Source organism: Heteronotia binoei, chromosome 21 (genome assembly GCF_032191835.1).
Source record: "Heteronotia binoei isolate CCM8104 ecotype False Entrance Well chromosome 21, APGP_CSIRO_Hbin_v1, whole genome shotgun sequence".
NCBI lineage: Eukaryota > Metazoa > Chordata > Lepidosauria > Squamata > Gekkonidae > Heteronotia > Heteronotia binoei.
In genome coordinates this window covers 168,310,635-168,331,274 of record NC_083243.1, presented here as the reverse complement: position 1 = coordinate 168,331,274, position 20,640 = coordinate 168,310,635, and the positions used below count along the sequence as shown (strand labels likewise).

At 43.5% G+C, this 20,640-nt stretch overlaps 1 protein-coding gene across 2 annotated transcripts in view; it reads left to right on the top strand.

The window, feature by feature from the left end:
• The window catches only part of ZP1 (zona pellucida glycoprotein 1), a 37,736-nt gene extending 19,654 nt beyond the window's left edge, over positions 1 to 18,082 (top strand). Inside the window, exons 1-10 of one of the 2 annotated variants that reach the window (XM_060262915.1) lie at positions 9,111 to 9,189; positions 10,411 to 10,554; positions 10,806 to 10,990; positions 11,082 to 11,179; positions 14,197 to 14,324; positions 14,414 to 14,603; positions 14,689 to 14,839; positions 15,289 to 15,370; positions 16,233 to 16,337; positions 17,912 to 18,082. In XM_060262915.1, coding sequence (XP_060118898.1) covers positions 10,425 to 10,554; positions 10,806 to 10,990; positions 11,082 to 11,179; positions 14,197 to 14,324; positions 14,414 to 14,603; positions 14,689 to 14,839; positions 15,289 to 15,370; positions 16,233 to 16,337; positions 17,912 to 18,030 — 1,188 coding nt within the window. In that variant the 5' untranslated portion in view covers positions 9,111 to 9,189; positions 10,411 to 10,424 and the 3' untranslated portion in view covers positions 18,031 to 18,082. Of the gene's footprint in view, positions 1 to 9,110; positions 9,190 to 10,410; positions 10,555 to 10,805; positions 10,991 to 11,081; positions 11,180 to 14,196; positions 14,325 to 14,413; positions 14,604 to 14,688; positions 14,840 to 15,288; positions 15,371 to 16,232; positions 16,338 to 17,911 lie in introns of those variants that run through there. The other variant, XM_060262914.1, reaches the window with a different exon arrangement.
• The last annotated feature ends 2,558 nt before the right edge of the window (positions 18,083 to 20,640 follow it).

Genomic DNA, 20,640 nt, shown 5'->3' with positions numbered 1-20,640 from the left:
ATCAAGTCACAGCTGACTTACGGTGACCCCTTAGGGTTTTCAAGGCTAGAGACATCCAGCGGTGGTTTGCCATTGCCTTCCTCAACATCATAACCCTGGTATCCCTTGGAGGTTTCCCATCCAGATACTAGCCATGGCCGACCCTGCTTAGCCTCTGAGACTCATCTAGATTGAGCTAGCCTGGGATGTGCTTTTCATTCCCCCCCACAATTTATCTGTTTTTGAAAACTGGTTATCCGGGGTGGGGGCACAAGTAGTTAACCTTGCCTAGGGTGCAAAAAAGTCTGGGTCTGGCCCTGTGCATAAAAAAGGATGGTGAGGCCTGGAAGAACATTGGTAGTAGTAATACATTCTGCTAGGGTTGCCAATCCCCAGGTGGGGGCAAGGGATCCCCCGGTTTGGAGGCCACCCCCCCGCTTCAGGGTCGTCAGAAAGCGGGGGGAAGGGAGGGAAATGTCTGCTGGGAACTCTATTATTCCCTATGGAGATTTATTCCCATAGAAAATCATGGAGAATTCATCCGCGGGTATCTGGGGCTCTGGGGGGGGCTGTTTTTTGGGGTAGAGGAACCAAATTTTCAGTATAGCATCTAGTGCCTCTCCCCAAAATACCCCCCAAGTTTCAAAACGATTGGACCAGGGGACCCAATTCTATGAGCCCCAAAAGAAGGTGTCTCTATTCTTCATTATTTCCTATGGAAGGAAGGAATGGAAAAGGTGTGCCGTCCCTTTAAATGTGATCGCCAGAACTCCCTTTGGAGTTCAATTATGCTTGTCACAGCCTTGATCTTGGCTCCACCCCTAATGTCTCCTGGCTCCACCTTCAAAGTCTCCTGGCTCCACCCCCAAAGTCCCCAGATATTTCTTGAATTGGACTTGGCAACCCTACATTCTGCTCAGTCTATCATAGCACTGCCAAAATAATGGAAGTAAGTAATGTATTTCCTGCTTATGCATAACTCTATGCACATTTAGGGCCAAACTACACATGACATTGGGGAGCTGAGATCAGATTCCCTATATGCAGGTTGGCTGCAAAGAGCTGCCATGACTTGCCAGCCTCTAGGTGGAAAATTGAGATCTCCAGATGACAGAGATAGGGTTGTGGGGATCTCCTTGTGAGGGGGAGTGCAGGAGATCTCCTGGTTTGGAGGCCCTCCCCCTGCTTCAGGGTTATCAGAAAGAGGGGGGAGAGAAATGTCTACTGGGCACTCCATTATACCCTATGGCGACCAATTCCCATAGGGTATAATGGAGAATTGATCCGTGGGTATCTGGGGCTCTGCGGAGCTGTTTCTTGAGGTAGCAGTAAAGAATAGAGCATTTTGCAAATTAAGCAATGCTGTAGAAATGGAAAGACTGTGCCTATTTAAAAATACTAATAATTACACATTTTTAAAAAAAATTATATGCCATCACCAGAGATTTGTTTGAGGCAGCTCAAAAGATAAATCCAAAAAAACTACAAATATAGTATTCTCTCCATCTATTTTGTATAATTTTACCCCACCCTTCCTCCTAAAAGCTCCCTCCAGTTTCTCCTCACAGCCACCCTATTAGAAAAGTAACAGAGAGAATGACAAGCCCAAGGTCACCCAGCAAGTTTCATCCTGGGATAGGTGTTTGAACCCAGGATTTCCCAGGACCTGGTCAAACACTCTAACTGCTATATAACACTGGCTTGCTTTAAATTTACATTGGACTGTTTTTTAAGTACTCACTGCAGTTTGCATATATCATTTGAAGAACAGCTGAAGATTAGCTCAGCATCCATGGTTGCTAAAAGGAAGCCATTCCCATATGAGTAATTAGGGGGACTGCCAACTCATTAACTTGCATCTGTAGCTGTGTGCAACCAGCAGATCATAATGTTTTTCTCCATGCCAGGAAAACCATCTCCTGCTGCTTTCCTCACATTAATATGCATGTTAATAGCACATAGATGTCTTAACTCTACAGGAAATCCATATGGTGGGGAATAATGGCTAAATGTTTCTTCCATATGTGCCACTTTAAAAACACATGCAAGATTCACACACCGTTATCATACAGTTCTGAGGGTAGCCGACATAGGCTGGAGAATATGGTTGCCAGCAGGCCCAGAGAAAAATGTCCTAGACCTATTCATTTAATAGGGATTTAATGTGTGGATATTGAATAGCTTAATTTTTTGATGTTGTGCAGGTAAATAACATCACCTGAAATAACAAACCATTGAGCCTCTGTTAAAGTGACAAGACATTTTTTTCCAGGTAGTTGACAATCCCAGTTTGGTGTAGTGGTTAAGTGTGCGGACTCTTATCTGGGAGAACCGGGTTTGATTCCCCACTCCTCCACTTGCACCTGCTGGAATGGCCTTGGGTCAGCCATAGCTCTGGCAGAGGTTGTCCTTGAAAGGGCAGCTGCTGTGAGAGCCCTCTCCAGCCCCACCCACCTCACAGGGTGTCTGTTGTGGGGGAGGAAGGTAAAGGAGATTGTGAGCCGCTCTGAGACTCTTCGGAGTGGAGGGCGGGATATAAATCCAATATTATCATCATTATCATATATCACAACTCATGTGATTGTCCATTCTGCTGCACATGCTGCAATAGTCACACCTGAAATCCGCAGTTTACTGAAGGTTATGATGATCTAGAAATAGATCAGTTAATGACCAGTGTCAATACCACATCAGATGGAAATAAGAACCATCGATACTTGAGTTGTCCATTTTTCCTCTAAAGGGGGATTTTCATTTTTAACAGGCAGAGATTCAAAAACTGATGATTTTTCCTGCATTCCAAGAAAAAAATGCATTTGCTGACCTTCTGCATAAGACACAACTGTATTTTAAAATAAAAGTCAGTTGTTGAAAAGTACAGTACAGTATGCCAGATGACACTTCTGTGATCTGAGGTAAGGCCTGCATGACACCTGCCAGCTGAAGGCAAAATTCTCAGTCCCTTATTTCAAGATCAGTTTCATTTGACTTGCCCACAACCCAAGGGGTGGGGTAGGAAATCTGAGTTCTCAGCACTTCAAAAAGAGATAGAAAAATGGAAGGAGAAAGAGAGAAGGAAGAAATTAAAAAAAGGGGGAGAGACTTTTTATAGGAGAAGGTCACAAATGAAGGTGTAACAGAACATTTTGATGGACTATGGGTGTTAAATATTTACTTTCTATACTGAACTTTGCACTTTTGACATGACCCCTCCAGCCTTCCACACTTCCAGGTGCAAATCTACCCAACAGTTTCACAACCTCTCCCCTCACTATAAATGCCAGTCCCTGGGTGCTTTTTGGTAATGTAACTGCTAAGAATATGATGGGCACTTTTGTTTTAGAACTATAGTAATGATGCTAGGCTGCAGTTATTGTAGAGCCTTAATGCTAATGTCTCTCGTTGGCTTGTCCTATGGGCAGTATGGAATCCAGAGTGTTAGTTTTTCAGTTTCGCCTCATATATATTATTGTGGAGAGTACAGCATGCAGTTGTTAGTGCTTCCGAGGTCAGGTTTTTCTGTTCGCTTTAAAGTTGTTGGTAAGTATCTCTTATTTACTTCTCTCTCACTTTTCTTTTTTGAACTGAAAGTTAAGAGTGTTTTTTTTATCATGATATAGAGAGGCTTCACCTTCTGACCTGCTGGGGCTTACTCCTTATCCAGGGCTAGCCAAATTTGCTTAATGTTAGAGCCACATGGAATAAATATCAGATGTCTGAAAGCCAGAGGACACAAATATCAGATGTAGGTAGGAAGGAAGGCAAATAGCGAGGGAGAGGTGGAAAGAAAGCAACTTTAAATGCATTCTCCAGGCCACCAGATAGCTTGGCTTGGTTAAGTGATTTAAAGGAAGAAATGCCTTCTGCAAGCCAGCCAACAGGGGGGTGGGGGCTTTGAGAGCCACACAATATGTGTGAAGGAGCCACATGTAGCTCCTGAGGCCTCCGTTTGACCACCCCTGTTTTAGATGTAAGTATTTATGGGTAGACTATCAGTTATGTTTTGGTTAGTGCTGACAAATATTCTAGGATCTGTGGATAACAGATAGTATACTAACAAAAGACCGGTTGCTTTGAAAAAAATAAAATAAAAATGCTAAGTTTGAAATAACTAGCTACAGTAAGATACCTGAGTAGCTGAGCAACAAACCAAAGGAGGGAGGGGGGTTGCACAAAAACACATAGAACTTTCCTTATAGCAAAAATAGTTATGTCTGAAAACCCAAGTTTTCCCTAGAGTAGATGTCTCCCTTATTTCAAGTTTTGATGGACTGGACATATTTCATAATCTTTCTTCATCAGCATTTTCTCTGGTCTTTCTCATACTGTTTGATATGGGCCTTTACCAGAGTTTAAGAGGCTTATATTGTTTCAGTACGTTGATCAAGCTGCAACTATAGCTAATTTTTAAGGAGACTTCTAGCAAGCCCCCCTTGCCCCTGAAAGTATGAGCTACTGCCTCTCTATTCTAGAAACTTGCTTCTCAAATCCATATAAGGAAGGACTGTTGTGTCCTTCAGGTTCCACCTGAAATCCTAATGTCCCAATAAATAAAAATTTACTACAAATTAAAATGATCTAAACTTAAATTTAGGATTATAGAAAGGGGGCTAACATATGGCTTTCTAGGTCTTTCCTGTTTTCAGTGTATGATTACTTAAGACTTGTAAATAGGAATTTGAGAAAATCTGCAATTCCCTGAAGCTTTTACTGAAGGTTTGTTTTTGTTTTTTTTAATTATTCTAGCTAGAAATGACCTTTTAGCTTAAGGATAAATGGATACCTCCTTGTAATGTCGTTCTGTTATTGGATTGAAATGTCTACTGTCTAGAAGCTCTGAAACACCTATGCAGACAGAAACGTGTTTGCTCAATATCTGAAAGACATTGAAGTGGGTATCCCTTGCGGTGTCCATACTGTAAACTCTCTGGCATCCATCTATGATGCTTCCAAAGATGAGAACACCTCATAGGGCATCTGATGGTTGCCTGCTTCATTTATGGTCTGCCTTTAAAATGCGTACCCAGCTTGCTGGGGGGAAAGTGTAGATGACTGGGGAAGGCAATGGCAAACCACCCCGTAAAAAGTCTGCCGTGAAAACATCGTGATGCGACGTCACCCCAGAGTCGGAAATGACTGGTAGTTGCACAGGGCCTACCTTCCCCTCCCCCCCCCTCACTGAGCTTACAGAATGAGAATTTAATGCAGGAATTTTAACACAACTGCCTACAATTTTCAGACACTTAAATCTTATTCACTTTATAAAATGCCCTCCTGAACAATTCTATGTTATCAAAGTATATTGCCTTTGTGCAAAATTCTGCTTTACACATTCTGTTGCATGAACCATCCTGACCTCATCAGGCAGGCCATTCCACCAGGTGGGAGCCCCAGCAGAGACTGCAGGCAGGCAGTTGTTGATCTTTCAGAAGATCCAAGCAAAGCTGTCACAGCGGAGCATTAACAGGAGAGGCAGTTCTGCAAATACGGGGCTCCTAAGCCATGAGCAGTTTGTAAGTAATAAGCAACAATTTAAATTGAACCTGTTAACTAATTAGTAACCAGTGGTGTGACTGTAGAATAGGTGTAATATGTATACTCTGTCTAGCTCCATAAAGCAATCCATCTGTGGCATTCTGTGCCTGCTGGAGTTTGTGAGCTGTCTTAAGTGCAGACTCATCTAGACTGCATCTCTGATTCAGAGGGAAGGGCAGGGTATAAATCTGCAGTCTTCTTCTACAGTCTATAGTACAATAGTGTAGTTCTGAGATTACTGTAGCATGAACCCACATGGCCAAATTGGCCAGGTCAAGGGTAGGTAGTTGCCTTTCAGTTTATAATAGGGGTTGCCATGTTCCCCTCAACCACCAGTGGGGGATGGGGGGTTGCCAGTTCCAGGTTACAAAATTCATGCAGATTTGGGGATGAAGGCTGGGGAGGGCTGGGGGGGGACAGGGACCCCAGTGGGGTACAGTGCTGTAGTGTCTACCTTCCAAAGCATCCATTTTCTCCAGGGGAACTGATCTCTCTAGTCAGGAGATGAACTGTAATTCTGGAAGGTCCACAGGTCCCTGAGTTTATATGAAGATGGAAGAAAGTATTTTTTTTGCAGTTGCATTAACTTGCAGCTTAAGGATAAATCCAGTAAGGCTGGATCACATCCAGGTTCTTAACTGAATCCGTGAGAGTCAGCTGAATGCCATCTAATGTAGAAAGCATAATCCCCTAACCACAAAGGTGCTGGGAAGCCTGGACAAAGAAATATAGTTGGGTTTAACCAGCATATTGATCTTCAAAGCCTTGCAGATCGACATGGAGCAAGCATACTAGTTGGCAGGCAAACTAATAAAGGGGGGAAACGGAAAGGCAAGTTGCTTCTGTGGGTTTGCTAGGGAGGCTGGATTTTTCCATATGCTCCAGGGCTGGCCCGTGGTACAGATCTAGCTATGGAAATGATGGGTGGATTTTAATGACTTTATCTGGGTGAGTACCATGTCATCTAATTGACAAATCCATATCTTTGTTCTATTTAGACAAATTTATGCTACTTAACATTGTTCACAATCAATAAGACATTTGCTTATAATTGTCCATAGATGAATTTGGGACAGCCTTTGACGTTACGAATTGTTCTATCTGCCTTCACTGGGTCACATCCAATGAGGATGGAGAGGTATTTTCTGCTGGTTACCAGGGCTGCCATGTGCAGCACAAGGTAAGGTCCAACAGCTACGGCTCTGAGGCCCTGCTGGCCAGGGGTGGAAAAGTAATGGGTAGAGTAGGGAAAGAGCAGACAACTGTAAGTCTGCAGACTTTAGGCAAGGAGTTGCTAACTGAAATGTAGGAACTTTTAGTGTAGTGCTGTAGGAAGTTGTTGAGCAAACCAAATGAAAAAAAGTAAGAAAGAGTTTTGAAAAATCCTAAGCTGTGCGTTTTAGGGTGGTTAATACTTGCTCCACAGACACAGGGCCTGATTAAACCCTGTAGAGGCCCCCAGGCTGTCAAAATCTTGGGGAGCCCCTCCCAAATTATCTCAAAATTGGAGTGGCTGACCCGCTGCTTGTGGCCCCTGCTGCAGCCTGCAGACACCTTCTCAAAAGCCCCTTTGACAGAGCTGTGGGGGAGAGACAGGGAGAGGCAAATTTGGTGATGGTGCCAGCAGCAGCTGCATCAGGCAAGTCGGGCAAAGAGTGGCTCAGTTGCTGGCTGTGTGTGCAGGCTGGGAGGGCTGCAAGCAGGGGGAAACTGAGGGGGGGGGGGGAAGCTGGCTCGGGGCCCCTAAAGGCATGGAAGCCCATAGGCCAGTGCCTACTTGGCCTAATTGTTAATCTGGCCCTGCACAGACAATATGGAATGATATTCAAACACAAGCTCCCGAGAGTAAATCTGTACCAAGATATCTCTATGACAAAAGTATGTAGTTCCATTTCTTCCTTTAAAAAAAAATCTGTGTCCAAATTTAGTTACTTGCTACTTCCTATGTTGAAATGTCTCTGTAACAAAGCTTTCTGTCAATATAAGATCAAGCATGAAGTGATATGAAAGACCTCTAGTCTAAAATCTTGGAGAGCCACTACCAATCTGAGTGGACAGTAATGATTTTGATGGGCAAAGGGGTCTGATTCAATATAAGGTAGCTTCATGTGATACTCTGATCTATAGGCACCTATGGGAAGACCATAGGTTGTGGACAAAGTAAACCTGATCTCCAAACGTCAGAGAAAGAGAGGAAAATTTTGCTAAGAACATGATATCTTGGCTCACCACTACAGCAAAAGCTATAAAATCTAAGTTTGTTTTGTAAACTGTCAAGACCTCCTTTTAGGAAAACTTTGACTATTTGCAGTTTAGGAATGCCAACAGAGCTAGTCAGTCAGTGTTTACCCTATCTTCCATAATTACAATCCCTTCCCAAAATCAAAGGATTGTCCACAAAAAAAAGAGAAGATTGCTATTGTTACCACAGGTATGTTCTTAACTGGGAATGACTAAGCTATGAAACTTGATCTGGAGCCCAGAGCATGAGTACTGAATAAATCAGAGGCTTGGAGAAGCATTACTATAACATCCAAATTTGATTACTTTGAGAGAGCCAGTTTGGTGCAGTGGTTAAGTGCGTGGACTCTTATCTGGGAGAACCGGGTTTGATTCCCCACTCCTCCACTTGCACCTGCTAGCATGGCCTTGGGTCAGCCATAGCTCTGGCAGAGAAAGGGCAGCTGCTGTGAGAGCCCTTTCAGTCCCATCCACCTCACAGGGTATCTGCTGTGGGGGGAGAAGATAAAGGAGATTGTAAACTGCTCTGAGTCTCTGATTCAGAGAGAAGGGCAGGGTATAAATCTGCAATTCTTCCTCTTCTTCTTTTTCAGAATGGCCAAAACCACTTGAAGGTCAGAGTAGAGGAACTGAAAAGAAATGGACATGTTGCTACTTTTCATGATATCAACATGGTCTGCCCTAAACCAGAAGAATATATCTTGACACCAGAGGATGGCATGCGACGAGTGCCCCAGCCACTAGTGCCTAGCCCGGTGCCTGCTCAGCCCCAGCCGCCGGCGCCTGGCCTGGTGCGCCCAGTGCCTGCTCAGCCCCAGCCGCCAGTGCCTGGCCTGGTGCGCCCAGTGCCTGCTCAGCCCCAACCACCGGTGCCTGGCCTGGTGCGCCCAGTGCCTGCTCAGCCCCAGCCGCCGGTGCCTGGCCTGGTGCGCCCAGTGCCTGCTCAGCCCCAACCACCGGTGCCTGGCCTGGTGCGCCCAGTGCCTGCTCAGCCCCAGCCGCCAGTGCCTGGCCTGGTGCGCCCAGTGCCTGCTCAGCCCCAGCCGCCAGTGCCTGGCCTGGTGCGCCCAGTGCCTGCTCAGCCCCAGCCGCCAGTGCCTGGCCTGGTGCGCCCAGTGCCTGCTCAGCCCCAGCCGCCGGTGCCTGGCCTGGTGCGCCCAGTGCCTGCTCAGCCCCAGCCGCCGGTGCCTGGCCTGGTGCGCCCAGTGCCTGCTCAGCCCCAGCCGCCAGTGCCTGGCCTGGTGCGCCCAGTGCCTGCTCAGCCCCAGCCGCCGGTGCCTGGCCTGGTGCGCCCAGTGCCTGCTCAGCCCCAGCCGCCAGTGCCTGGCCTGGTGCGCCCAGTGCCTGCTCAGCCCCAACCACCGGTGCCTGGCCTGGTGCGCCCAGTGCCTGCTCAGCCCCAGCCTCACCTCTATCCTCCGATATACAACATAGGTATGTGAATTTCCCATAAGTAATGATTATTACTAGGCTTTCAAATGCTCAACATACATCATGAGTTTCCTTGTTAAGCACAACTTTGGATTCTGCATTCACTAGATGTGGCACTGTCAACTCTAGACTGCTCATAATTCTCTTGAAATGTGCCTCTAAACCAGGGGTGTTGAACTGATTTGTTATGAGGGACGGATCAGACATAAATGAGACCTTGTCGGGCCTGGCCATATGTGTCATAAAGTGTAATGATAGGAAACAGACACACACACTTAATTTTTTTAAAAAAATCAAGATAAAACATGCTTATCTTAACACGCTTTTGCAATATTTTGTTCATTTAACCGTCTCTGATAACTTGACACCTCTCGTTCTCAATTAATGCATCAAAAGCTGGAAATGATGTCTCTGCTGTAGCAATTTTGAGTATGCTGTTCAGGTGTCATTCAAGTGTGTATCTGTAAGTTGCAAACCTACTTTTGATTTGCTCACTGGCCTGATAGGACTCCTCTGGGGACCTAATCCAGCCCCCAGGCCGCATGTTTGACACCCCTGCTCTAAACCTTTCCATGTATTTTAACAGTACTATATAAATTCAAAGCTTATAATGCTACAGAGAAATATGGGTGTGTCTAAATTATAAATTGATAGCAACTCCCAGAGTTGACATTTTGAATTCCCCTTACAATATTAAATAATATACTGACCTAGGTATTCATGGAAGTAATCAGATATGTGTTACAGCTATTGAATACTAACTTGCTTTTAGCTGAACCTGTTTTCCATCTCTGCCACAACCTTTTCATATTCTTTCTTTGTCCTGGAATGTGTGTCATTCTCTGCTGTCCAAGATAAATCTTGCTCCTCAGTACCACAAAATTTGATGTCATATAACTATTCAACACCTGGTGTCTGACAGCTGCATACTTATGTTGGTCAATACTTATTGATGACTAACAAAACAAACAATGAAGAGGGTTCCATACATACCTTTGGTATTTGATAATGAAAAGTTGAATTCTGAAATCTTGTTTGCATGCTAGTAGAGGATTCAATATGAAGCCAGCAATTGTATTAGTGCAGAGTGTTTTGTGTGTTGGATAATGTGGGCCCAAACAGTACAGGTGAGGATGCACTGTATAAACCCAGCATCAAGGTGCTTGTTCTTCTTCCCACAGATGGGATGAATTGATGGCATGCTTTTATTTTGGGCTCTTGCAGGCAATCATTTAACAATGGAACAATGTCAAGTTCTGGGCAGCAAAATCCCTTGTGCAGATACCAATGATCAGGCAACTTGCCGTCAAGCTAGCTGCTGCTATGATGACAGTGACTTTAGTACTCCTTGTTACTATGGAAACACAGGTAAAACCTGGCATCTGATTGGTGCACAGAATTCTTAATATTAGTGTGATTGTTCAAGAACTATCTGGTGTTGCATTGTGAATATCTCCTGCTTGTAAGCTTTGGGGAGCCAGGGGGATGATGCAGCTGTACAACAGAACATTGCTGAAATGGCTCTGCCATCTTCCAGAAGGTGAATGGATGATGAAAATACCATAGTTGTCATCACTCTATTGCTGAGACCTGTTCTATGATCCTTTTGCTCCTTGCAGTCACTGTTCAGTGCCTTAAGGAAGGCCACTTCATCCTGGTTGTCTCTAGGGACATGTCAGACTACCCAGTTGTCCTTGACTCTGTTAAGCTGTCTTATGCCCAAGCGGGGTGTGACCCTGTCAGGAGAACAGAGGCGTTCCTTGTCTTTCGCTTCCCCCTGACCCAGTGTGGCACAACTGTCCAGGTGAGAATGCCTCTGCTTTTAAACCAGGGAAAACTGACAGTGCTGAAATAGTTGGGTAGATAAATACACATTCTTTTTCCATTCTTCCTAGGTGATTGGTGATAAACTAATTTATGAAAATCAACTAATCTCTGGCATTGATATCCAAAATGGGCCAGATGGGGCCATCACCCGAGACAGCACCTTCATGTAAGTTTCAGCTATAGTAGGTATGGAGCTACCAACAAACAGAAGGAAAAATATGGCCAGGCCTTCTCCTTTCCCTCTTCTGATGGCAGTTCGGTGAGCAGGAATCTATAAATGAATGACTTCATGATCTAGAGATCAGCAAAGACTCGCATGTTAAGCTCCGCTGGCAGAATGTTATCTGTCCCATCTTCTGCAGCCCCCTTCTCCCCCATACCACCCAAAAATTTGCTCCTGAGGCCAGGGGGCCATTGAGAGCAGTGGAAGGGAAGCTGTACAACTAGCCTTTGGACTCAGGGGTCTTATAAGCATCCTCACATTACCATCTAGTGTGTGATCCAGCCACCAACTGACTAAATTATTTTGCAAGCCTATGCTCACTTGCCTGGAAGTAAGTACTGTTGAATTTACAGGAATCCAATTTCCGTAGTAGTAAGCATTCATGGAATAGTGCTGACTGGACCAGGAAACTCTGAACATTAGAAAGAGGGAAATTTATGTCATACAGTGAGAAATGTAGGTATCTGCTGTTCAGAGATGTTACTCTGGATTCCACTCTAAATGTTCCCTTGCTGCTGAGTTATTGCAGCCTCTATGCCAGAGCTTAGGGAAAAGGGCCCCGAGCCATATGAAGCTGTGACTTAAGTGCAGAAGCAGTCTTTACACAACACAGTTAATTTATAGAATTTTCTGCCAGAAGATAGGTCACCAACAGACTCAATGTTTTTTAAGAAAGGATTAGGCACAGAGGGTTTTTTTGCAGAAAAAGCCCAGCAGGAATTCATTTGCATATTAGGCCACACCCCCTGACACCAAGCCAGCTGAACTGTGTTCCTATACATTCTTGCTCAGAAAAAAAAAAGCCCTGATGAGGCAAATTAACAAGAGGATGGTTCTATCGGAGGGCTGTTAGTCATAGTAAGTAATAAGATTATCTAGGTTCAGCAGGAGCGTATGTTTAATCCTAGATGCTAGGGAGAAACAAGGAAGAGGAGATAAATATGGCATAGTAGCCCTTAGGGGAATGGAGGTAAGGCCAGCACACTGCAAAACATTGTTTCTGATAATGGAGAATGAGGTTGATTAAAACTTAAATTGGACAACTGCAATGTTCACACTAAATTTTTAAAGGTTTTAATAGGGGCCACCCAGTGTAACTTTGCAATGGGGAGTGGGAAACAAAGCAACCTTTCTGTCTAATATTTAAATCTAAATTCTTTCTAATACAGCTGTAGTCAGCCCTCCCTCCAATAAACCTAATCCCAACACTTTATGTGAAAGGCCTCAAAGATTCCCACAGGTAATACATTTGAAAGATATGGAAAAACTGTGAGCAGAGGTCCTTCAGTTTGATTATTGTCCTTGCTGCTTATTTCAGTTCTACACATTCTAGAAAATACATAAAATACTTAAGAGCATCCTGTAATAACAAGTTGCATACAAAAAAAAAGAAAAGTTGGGAGGGTTTTCTTTTCTTTTAAAAAGAATTTTTCAAACATTGGACTTTAAATGGCTTTAGGTGTAAATATGGCAGATAGAGGTTACTGAGAAATGTCTCCAGGCCTTGAATTCAGCAGGAGCACACAGAAGCACAGCTCCTGAACCTTTCTGATGCCCCCCCTCCTCCCCACTACCTACCTTGTCCATTAAATAGTAGGTACAGCCACATAACAATCCCTGGATGAGGATAGCAGCCAGCCAGCCATCAGGAGCTTTGCCACACCCCCAGCAGCCCTCATTAATCCCTGGAGAAGTCCATGCCACCCTTTCTTCACTTCTTACATGATTTTGGGCAGTGGGTGGCTTGCTGCCCTTTTCACTGTAGGGGGAGCGGCCAAGGAGAGCCTCAGGTGAGCAAGGCCTGCTTGGGCTGGCCGGATGTCTAGTCAGCCCAAGCAGGCCTCACTCACCCAGGGCCCTCCTTTCTTGCATTGGGTTGCTTTTGGCTGGTAGGGGGGCAGCATATGTTAATGAGCTCCACCACCTATTTTTCTATTAATCAAGCCCTGAGTGTGTCCAAGGACGTCTTTGTTAAGTACCTCTAACATGTTTTCTTGACAATTGTAATAGCTAGGAACCTGCTTTCTGCATTGTATGCACGCTCTCTCCTTTCAGGAAGCTGAATTATCTACCCTAGACTTTGTGCTTTTTGAATCCTGGAATGTTTAGTTCTTTTTTTATTCACATTTTTTAAAAACAATTTTTAATTTACAGTTGATTGTTGAGCTGCACAGCAACTTCTCTTCTGACTGAAACTTTTACTTCTGCATGCCAAGTAGATGCTCGACCATTGAGCCACAGCCCCTCTCTGATCTAACCTTCCGTTCCATTGTACAATTCTTGAGAGTACAAATGTCTTAACTAATCACATTTGGTGTCAGTCTCCTTATGGCCACTACTAGGCCGTAAGCTGGGGTTTTTGGTTAGTGCTGAGGACTCCATACCAGGCTTTGAAGAACTTCAGGTTTTGGTAGGGGCTGCAGTGAAGTGTAGAATGAGAAGCACTGAATCCGAAGCAAATTCCTTAGGTCATACTAAAAAGGTCTTGATCCAGATTGAACTGGATTTGACTTCAAAGTTGTCATTCAGAACTTCAGTACCTAAACAGCAGTGGCCTTACATGGATGCTGAGGTCAGTGGGGGGGGGGGGGGAGGTGGTTTGTGCATGGCCTCCACCATCCAAATTCAGGCGAGTGTGCTGCTATGCTAGCAAAGGCCCTATCAGATGTGACCAGACTATGGCATTCTCTTTGCTGTGAAGCGAGTCTACTAATAATCTCCTTGATTTTACAAATGTTTCTGGTTAACTTTTTTTTTTATGGCTTTCATCATGGACAGCTGTGGCCTACTGGTTGGTTTTGCTAGTTATTTAAGCGTGGCTTGTTCAGTGAACAGTTTGTAGGCCTATGCCTAAAACGACAACTTGAAATGTTATGTAAGCTGTTATAGAGGACATGTTACAACAAAAAGTAGGGTAGAGAGATCTTAATAAATGAAACATTGTTCTGTTCTGTATGCAGGGTCCATGCTCGCTGCATCTACAATGCCACTGACTTCCTGCCAGTCCAGGCTGAAGTCCTCTTGCCTCCCACCCCAGCTCCAATTTCCCAAATGGGACCTCTCAGGCTTGAACTGCGCATTGCTACAGGTAAATGTACTCCTAAACTCGGTGCAAAGACCACTGTCTTCTCCTGAAGAATCCATCATCAACACTTCTGTGTTGCCTCTCGTCCCCAGATGCCAGCTACAAATCCTATTACTTGGATGAAGATTATCCGGTGGTGAAGGTACTCAGGGACTCTGTGTACGTGGAGGTTCGCATCCTGCAGAAAACAGACCCCTCCCTGGTTTTGGTTCTGCATGACTGTTGGGCTACTCCCAGTGCTAATCCCCTTGAGCAGTTGCAATGGCCAATCCTGATAGACGGGTGAGTGGAGAAAAAGCCACTTGTTCTTGTGTGTGTGTGTGTGGCTTCTATTGTTTGTTTGAATGGCAATGTTTCTTGTTCCCAGGTGCCCATTTGAAGGAGATAACTACAGAACCCAGCGGGTGCCTCCAGGGCCTGCCTCATCTGAACTGCCTTTTCCAACTCACTACCAGCGCTTTATCATTTCTACTTTTGCTTTTGTGGATTCTGGCTCTCAAGTGCTGCTTAGTCAGTTGGTAAGGAAATACATTGACAGTTGCTTGCCAAGTGGCAATACATAAGACAGGAAATCTCTATTCTCCCATGGGTATAATTGATCATAAATAGCAACGAATGTGCTAGCCAGCTATCATTCTCCCTTGCTATGCCTTCTTCACAAATGTGTACATTGTCTTTCAGTTTAGAGAATTTTAATGGGGAACTAGGATAGGTCAGTCATAAATGATGCTTTCTTCCTCTGCTGATGATAAACTTTGTGCTACTTATGGTACAGCAAACCTCGGGGTCGGCCCATGTTACTTCTGACAATTTGTCAGTAGTGTTTTTGTTGGCGAACCAAACTGCCTTCTTCTTAACAAGTATCCTAGTAGTAGAAACGAACCCTTAGTGAGTAGTGTCCACATCTTCTCTGTGAACTTAGAGACTTTTGTTGTAAAATTTATTGAGTGAGACTGTGTTGTTTCAGGTTTACCTCTTCTGTAGTGCATCAGCCTGCTACCCTTCCCAGTTTGAGCCTTGCGGAACATGCAGCACTAGATCTTCTCCAAGTGAGTGATCTCTCTGCCTGATGCACATTAGTTCCAAATGTGAAAACCTGACATAAGTACCAGTCCCTCCAGAGACAGGGGTACATGGGGGCACAAGGCCTATGAAATCACACTCTTACTTGGGACTGATTCTGGATGGTTTATTCAACATATTTCCTATATCCTAGTGGAAAGATATTGCTTGAACATTTTAGGGAGGAGACTGGTATCTTGTAGCAAGACTAAGTTGGGAAATGGAATGAAATCTGAAAAGAAAAACTGTTATGTTAGAATACATTAAATATATGTAGCAAAACCCAGAAGTCTCTTTTGTAAAGAGAAGCATCTTCAGAAAACATGGTTTGGAGTTGCCTAAGCCTTTTTCTGCCTAAGATCTTCCTGTTCCAAACTGCCCCCTCTGTAGATTTCTATGTACATATTTATGAGGAGATACAGATGCTGCATGCTAGTCTTCCAATGGGCAAATAGCAATGTACACTCATGAACATCTGGAATCTTTCAGTTAGAACAAGAAGTTGAAATGAAGTCTCACGACAAGGGTCACTTATGCATAGTGATTTGTCACTAGCAGCTGCTTATCTTGTTTGTGGCCAAGCATAGTCTTACCATTATATATAGGGCTTTTTTTGAGCAGGAATGCACAGGAACGCAGTTCCGGCTGGCTTGGTGTCAGGTGTGGCCTGATATGCAAATTAGTCCGTTGGGCTTTTTCTACAAAAAAGCCCTATGTAAAACAATGGTGATATCAGGGAGTGTGGCCTAATATGCAAATGAGTTCCTGGCGGTGCTTGTTTTACAACGCCCTGATTATATGTAAATATTGTCAGTGTATTCAAAAATTCCTTCTTGCTGCATCTTCTAGGAGGCCGCAGGTTTTTGGACCCTCTGAATAGGACAGAACCTGTGGACCTGGCAAGCTCTCATGGACCTGTGATCTTTCCTGAGACCAAACAGCCAGTGTATAACAGTAAGTTCCTTTGTAATAATATTGTTATTGATCCTGTCTTATTTTCATTGCTACCAAGGGACTCAAACCACATAGCTATTTGTCCATTCATGAATCTTTACTGAAAGTTTCCTGGCAGGTAATTGTTGAAAATGAATACAAGCCACTTTACTGTAGCATCCAAGGATATACAGTGGAGGAATCATTCAAGATATATAGAGTAATGAACACTTTATGATCAACACTGACTTGACTCAGTGGATATAAACCAGTTAAGCCAAAAACCTCCTTTTCAAGCAGCTGGTCTGTTAGGGAGCAACTTTTTTTCTTTGAACAAGTTGTCCATTGTCTCACAGAAATGTCACACTCAGCTGCCTCCCTGCTAAGTGTTGTTTCACAGTTTGACTCCTCTGTAAATGGAGGGACTTCTTAATTGGTCAATCTTCCCAATGGAACAAAGCATCTGTCTTTCATAGTCCAACTAACTTGCTCAGCACATGTGAGCAATTTCAGTTACCCTTCCTTTGCATGAGGAACAGGGAACTCATCTCCATCAGTTTTTGTTAGAAGTTTGGCACTGAATAATCATGTTTGATGAGGACTAGCCATCCCTTCTGTCTGACAAAAATTCAACTGTAGGGCCTGAAAAATTCAAAGTATTTTTTGGTCAGCTCCCTGGTTTGGTGGATGTGTATGGGATGATTATACTGCGTTTCTGGAACTGTGAGGCAACTGGGAGCAAATGGTGGCTGACCTGTTTCCCCACACTCTGGAAGCTGATTTTGGGTAACAGACTCTTTTGTTTTTGCTATCAAGCCACAGCCAACTCATGGCAACCCCATAGGGTTTTCAAGGCAAGAGACATTCATTGCCATGGCTTGCTTCTATGTAGTGACCCTGGACTTCCTTGGTGGTTTCCCATCCAAATGCTAATCAGGGCCAGCCTTGCTCAGCTTCTGAGATCTGATGAGACTAGACTACCTAGGTCAGGGCAACAGACTTCTAGCATTCTGTAACTAAATGAATTGACATCTATTGACTTTTTAGCTTGGCTTAAGCTTTTTGCCTAAGCTGCTGAAAGGCAGATCTTTTTGCTTATGGCACGTATTTTATAGTACTCTGCCTCCCCAAGTGACTTTTCTGGGGTACTTGCAGCATGAAAACCTGAGTTTTAAAAATTGCCATGCCTTGACCTACCTATAAACAGTTCTGGCAAAAGCCAGTGAAAACTAACTTTTCCTGAGGTTTGGGGTGGGGGTGAAGGATACACAGGGCGACTGTCTGGAATTAAAGATGAGAAGGCTGGAGAGCAGCTTCCCCCTCTCACTTCTGCAACTGTACATCTGAAGCTGTGTGATGTCTTCCATCACTATTTAATGGTAGCAGAAAGTGGGACTGGCCATGCCTCTTTATTACATGAATGAGGAAACATTTGTAGCTATTGTATATATGAAGATGACAACTACCTGCTGCTGGAAAGTAGCAATAAATCTTGAAGCTGGAATTGACTTGATCATTTACTAATGCCATCTGAATAAGGAGCAGTTACTAAGAGTGTTGGGACAGTTCTAACATTACTATGTTATCTATTCCAGGCTCAGAAATCCAAACAGATTTTAACTCTGTTATCTTGGGGTGCCTTTCTGTGGCAACTGTGTTTTCTGTGGTTGTATTGCTGACCACGCTCTGGAGATGGAACCGCAAAAGATCCTGACTCTTCTGTGTAGCAGAGATGTAACACAAAAATAAAAGTCACTGATAATCCACAGGAGAGCCAGTGTGGCGTAGTGGTTAAGTGTCTGGGACATCTGGGTTTGAATCCCTATTCCTGCCATGGAAGCTCGCTGGGTGACCTTCGACCAGTCACATTCACAGGGGTGTTGTGAGGAAAAAGAAAAGAATGAGGTAAGCTGTCTTGGGTCTCATTTGGGTGAAAGGCAAGGTGCAAATGAAGCAAATAAGACTGTCAGTGTTCTAGTATTACTGCACCATTAAAGTATGTAAAGTCTTCAGGTAGAAAGGTAGTGACTCTTACAAGAAACAGCAGTAAATTCACTTTGTACTCGGTGGCCAATGAATCACCTTGGTCACATGTTCAAAATGGATTTTCATTCTTATCTGAAAATGCTCCAGGTAGCGCTGAACTGGAACACAGACAGCTGTCCCAGATTGTTCATTTGCATATCCTGAGATGTGAAACCTGTCAAAGATCTAATCTACTTTAACAGACCAACGTTGACTTAAGGAAATCAGACTGCACATGACACCTCTCTACCTTATGCTCCAGTGAGATTTTTAGTGCAACTCTAAATAATTAGCTGTAAATAGAACAAGGAGGGAAATAAGCACATGTGCTTAATGCTCCATTCGTTTTTATTGGTTATGGCAGGGATTTAACTTCCAGTTGGAATTTTGGGCAGAATTCTCAGACCTGTTCATCAAAAGAATCTATTCCATTTCAAGTTTTAGAGAGAAGGGAGAAAGTGTCTTATGAAGAGTTCAAGGAGAACCTAAACCTACCTTATGAGTAGGCAAGCTGTATTATGAGTAACCTGTAGTTATCATCCTGACATATAAAAATTAAGATTCTGCAACACAATCATGCTATTTTCATGTTTCCCTTTGCACTATTGGAACTCGCTACTTAGGAAGGAAATGAATCATTTTGGCATTTATCTAATGGAATAGGACTATTTTTTAAATGCATATTTCTAAAATTAAGTTATCAGCCAGTGGGTATCTGGCCTAAAGCTGGCATGTATGTTAAAACTGTATTCTGGCCTCTGTTTACTCCCCAGTCAGTATAGAAGTATTAACCTAAACACAGAAACAAAGCCAGGGTTCTTGGAGTGTTTGATGTTTTAACTTCTAGTCCTTACATTTGTAAAGACTGATAGGAAAGACAATAACAAAAACTGAGAACTGAGAAACTAGAAGAGAGGCTGACCAGCATTTCTAGCAGAAGGTTCCAGCAGTAGCAAAATCATGTGAAATATGAAAATTAAAAGTAACATACTTCATTTGTACCCTGCCTTTCTCCCTAGAGGATCCAAAGGAAGCCTCTATCATTCCCCTATTCTTTCACAAGATGTGTGCGGAATGCATACTGTTTAGAAGTTAAATGTGGACTAATTTACAATTTCTATGGTTTTTGGTCCAACTCCTCTGTTAAAGGTTTCTGAAAGATGGGTTAGAACAAAGTTTGAGTCCAGTGCCATCTTTAAGACCCATAAAGTTTAATTCTAGGTATAACCTTTTGTGCATAATTCCAGTCCATCCATGCTCCACTTCAAGCAGAATTTGTTAATTATTACAGTTTCATGTAATGGACAGTAAATAGTTAAATGTTTTAACTCTGCTTGAGAACCTTGAGTGACAGATAATTCAAATGGAATTCTACAGTTGAGAGTGGAGTGAGAACAGTGAAGAAGAGTTAAACACAGTGAGGGGATCAAGAAGGATCCTGAAGTAGGGAAGTGAGACAAGTAACCCTAAGGAGATGATCCCTACCAAGTGGTTAAGAAGGAAAACTGGAATTTGTGTGAATATTCCTGCCTTCATCAACTTAACTATTTGTGAGACAAAGGCTTATGCTTGTTTATTTATGCAGAGACAATGGACTGCCAAAAGATCGCAACAGTGCCTGTTGTGACAAACTATTGTCAATGTCCCCTCAAAAAATAAAGCCATTTGTTAGTGTTGAATTACCATCGACCTCTCATGTGTCATTATAAGACAAAAGACAGTCCCTCAGTTCCCCAGGCTGGGTCTGCATGTATCAATATATTTAAACAACTGGGTGGGACAGAGAAACAAAGAAGGAAAGGGGCTACTCAGCCAAGAAAATAATAAAGGAAAGTGGGGAATCATTATAGTTCATGAACACTGAGAAATTCCCACCAAGCTTCCAATAATGCATTACCAAGAATCACAGCCTGCTGGAAGGTGACAGATCCCAAGCCATTTAGCTTACACAGTAGCTAAAGCCACCTGTCCCATTAACCAATTTAAGGAAGGAATAGGCGCAGTTCTTATCCCAGGTGTTTCATACCATGCCAGGCACCCTACTTTCCAACTTCTCTAGTAATCAGTATGCTAGATCACATGTACCATATTTCCACTTTTCAGCTAGTTTGGATGTTTATTACTTTCGGTTACATTTCAAGGGAGAACTAGTAGTGGCCTATTTTCAGCATTTGCTAATCACAATATTTTGAACTGCATATATGGTAGTTTTCTATTTGGGGGGCTAATCGAATATGATGCTTCCTTCGAGGGTCACATTTTATGATCACGCATCAAGAGATTCTTCTCAAAGCCAGAC